The sequence below is a fragment of the Cucumis sativus genome, chromosome 5, assembly GCF_000004075.3.
Source record: "Cucumis sativus cultivar 9930 chromosome 5, Cucumber_9930_V3, whole genome shotgun sequence".
Taxonomy (NCBI): Eukaryota; Viridiplantae; Streptophyta; class Magnoliopsida; order Cucurbitales; family Cucurbitaceae; genus Cucumis; species Cucumis sativus.
The window spans coordinates 7,941,677-7,945,133 of NC_026659.2; the positions used below are offsets into that span (position 1 = coordinate 7,941,677).

Below are 3,457 nucleotides of genomic sequence, written 5' to 3' on the forward strand. Positions count from 1 at the left end.
TAGAAGATTGCCCATTTATAGATCAGATATCTATGAGCTTAAATGAACAGTTTTAGATTTATGGAAAACATTTTAAACCACATGTAGAAAGCGATATATGATTGTTTTTAATTTAACCATCATCCATGAGAAAATTTTATTTAAAAGCCCACATTGATGTCATTTTAGTAAGCTGGAAGTGTGATCATAGGCCTGGCTTAAAATGATTTTTTTGGCAACAAGTTTATCATAACACTCTTCAATCCCAAACCCTTGATTTAATGTCACAGTACAGGAAGGATCACCTGAGAGATGACTGTCACATAATACTCATTCGATGCCGAGAGAGTGGTGACTTTCAGAAATGCCATAAAAATAATCCATCATCGTATTCTATATATGATGACACACGATACAACGACGGTTTATAACATTCAATCCTACGTCTACAATAATGTCAATTCATAACAACGTAACTAACATCTAAAACCAAAATTATTGTAACGAACACATTTTGATGGGAGATGAGAAAGTTTAGCCCTCTCCTGATCGCCTTCCCCTAGTAGTAGTTTGGGACATCCATCGATCACCAAATCATCTAATTTGGTTAATCGTTGTATGGCCTCTCTCGAAGGTAACTCTTTCAAATTTTTGCATTCGAGGAAAACCAATGTTGCCAAACATGTAAGGTTTCCCAACCATTCTGGTAGAACTTCAATGTCATCAAAATCTGCAATCTTCAAAACCTTCAAGTTGGTCAGATGCTGAAGTTGTTGGGGAAGTTGGGTTGTTTCACTACCACTTGACCCATCATCAGTCAACTCAAGTTCAACAAGCTGAGAAGATAAATGTATGAAGGGACTAAATTCATAGTTTTGCATACATCCACCAATTCTCAATTTTTTCAAGTTAGTGAGCTTACCAAATTCATCTGGCAATCTTTTCAACCCACGAATGTCTAAATGATACAAGTTGTACAAATTTTGCACATTTAGCATTAAATTAGGACACCCATCGATGGCCAAATATTCAATGGAGTAGCACCCTTCTAACCCACTTGGCAATTTTGCCAATTGATGACATCCAGAAAGAATAAGTTCTTTTAGACATCCAAAGCGATTTGATGCAAAAACCGTTGCTTCATCCCATTGTTGTAGCTTCTTCAACCCACAAATATGAAATTTGTTCAGCTGAGGAAAAGCAGAAGAATTTCTGTCGTTACAGTCAACTCCATAGAACTCACTGCCTATACTTCTCACACTGTTCATTGAAATAATCTCAAGTTTCTTCAAGTTGGGCAACTGTCCAAGCATAGGAAGCACTTCACATCTTCCACAATCAACCAAACGTATCTCAACTAAATTTTCAACAAAAATATTATTATTCAAAACTCTTCCTTGGAAGCCTCTAATGTCCAATGACTGTACGTTTTTGTGTGGCTGAAGTCCTTCCAACACTTGTTTGTTATCATCTTCATCATATTCTCCTCTATCATAAAGATTTAGAAACCATTGAAAGATTAGATGACGTAAATACTTCTTTTCCACCAATTTTGCAGCCATAGCCTCGTCTTTATTTTGCACATTTTGTAGATTTTTAAGAGTTAGTGTACCTTTGAGGTCTTTTAACGGTCCAAGCTCATCAATTTTACAACCCTTCTCAAGTCCAACTACAAACTCAGATAGTGTTTGAAGATGAATCATGTTGCCCATATGTGAAGGCATTTGTCCCATATCAAAAAATTTCTTAAATTCTAAATGTCTCAAATTAACCAAGTTCCTCAAATTCTTCGGCAGATCACATTCAATATATCCAAGTTTTAGCGTTTGTAAATTATAAAGTGCACAAATAGAATCTCGAAGAAGCTTGTTTATATTACAGTTTGAAATATCAAGATATCTCAAATGTATCAATTTGTCCATAATAGTCGACAAGGTATTAGTGTCAAACCATTTTAAGACTAACACACGCAAACAAATAATGTCAGTCTGAATTTTATGAAAAGCTTCTTCATTCTCGCAAATTAATGTGCGCAACTTTCTTGTACTTTTTCCATTCCAACTAATAGGATTTGAGTCCATCTTATGATGATTTGAAATTGCACAAGCAATATCATGCATTAGATCATGAATCTTAAAGGTGACAATTCTTCCATCATATTTAATGGCATCTTCAAATAAGGAGCGAGACAATAAAAAGTTAAGATACTCTTCTCCTATGTTCTCCATTGTCAAGTTTTCTCTTTCTTGTTCGGGTTGAATAAATCCTTCGGCTATCCACATTTGGATTGCTTCATCTTTATCAAATTCATAATCTTGAGGAAAATTTGAGCAGTAAGCAAAACATTGCTTCAATGCAGAATGAGGGAGAGACTCTACACTTAATTTTAATATGGACAAAACAAAATCTTTGTCCTCTATTGAAATATTTCTCGCAAAGCTTTCAATTTTTGCCATCCAACTCTCAGACCCACCTTCTTCAAACTTTACTGCCCCACCTAAAACTTTTGCAATGAGTGGTACACCACCAATTTTTCTAACCAAAATATTTTTCGTATTCTCCAACTTTGAATTCATCTGCAGCTGATTTGCATTTGCACTTTTTTTTAACAACGCCCAACAATGATCATCCGATAATTTTTTTAGATGATAAATGGGAACTGTCTTCACCATGGTCGCTACTTCTACACTCCTTGTGGTCACCATAATACTATTTCCAGATTTTCCAGCAATATATTTCAAATTGCCAATAAGCTCGTCCCACAAGCAATTCTCTTTATCCCAAACATCGTCAAGCACAAGAAAATACTTTTTTCCTTGCATCTCCTCTCGGAGTCGATTAAGCAAGGCCTCCCTGGAGTTCAAACCACTACTAGTATTCGTTAAACCTTGAAAGATTGCTTCCAAAATTTTCATCACAATAAATGGTTTAGACACACAAACCCATACAGTTTTATCAAAATGTCCTTTAATGGCATCATGATTGAAAACCATCTTGGCCAAAGTTGTTTTTCCAAGACCACCCATTCCAACAATGGATATCACAGAGATATGATCTTCATCGGTAGAGTCAATCACCAATTTTAGTATCTCCAAGACTTCAGCTTCCCTTCCTTCAACTTCAAAGTCAAGAATTGAGGTTGTCTCCCGAATCTGATTAAGTGCAGCCTCTGATTCTGTGGTGGATTCATCACCAACTAGTCCTAAAGGACTTGCCTCACAGTAATGTTCGTATAAAGTTTTGGTAATCTTCTTCATTTTCTTGGCCATCTTGAGACCAAACAAAAAGGAATTTTTGGATGGTGAGATAGAATCACGTACCTTTCTAAGTTTACCAGTTTGCTCCACAGTTTGTCGAATTTGTTCATAAACAATCTCATCTAACAAATCATCAGCTTCATAGATAATATCATGAAGTTCTTCCACCCATAACCCAACAGAATGATGGTGTGATTTCTTTGTGTTAATGTCTGCTAAGA

At 35.7% G+C, this 3,457-nt stretch overlaps 1 protein-coding gene across 1 annotated transcript; it reads right to left on the minus strand.

Annotated features, from left to right (window-relative positions):
• Positions 1–455: 455 nt before the first annotated feature.
• On the minus strand, positions 456–3,457 carry LOC116403814 (disease resistance protein RGA2-like). Its single transcript, XM_031885423.1, has one exon. The coding sequence runs from the start codon at positions 3,246–3,248 to the stop codon at positions 456–458; it is 2,793 nt and encodes a 930-aa protein (XP_031741283.1). The 5' UTR covers positions 3,249–3,457.

Excerpts from the sequence above, each read along its gene's own strand:
- LOC116403814 (XM_031885423.1), bottom strand. The coding sequence starts at position 3,248 with ATGGCCAAGAAAATGAAGAAGATTACCAAAACTTTATACGAACATTAC.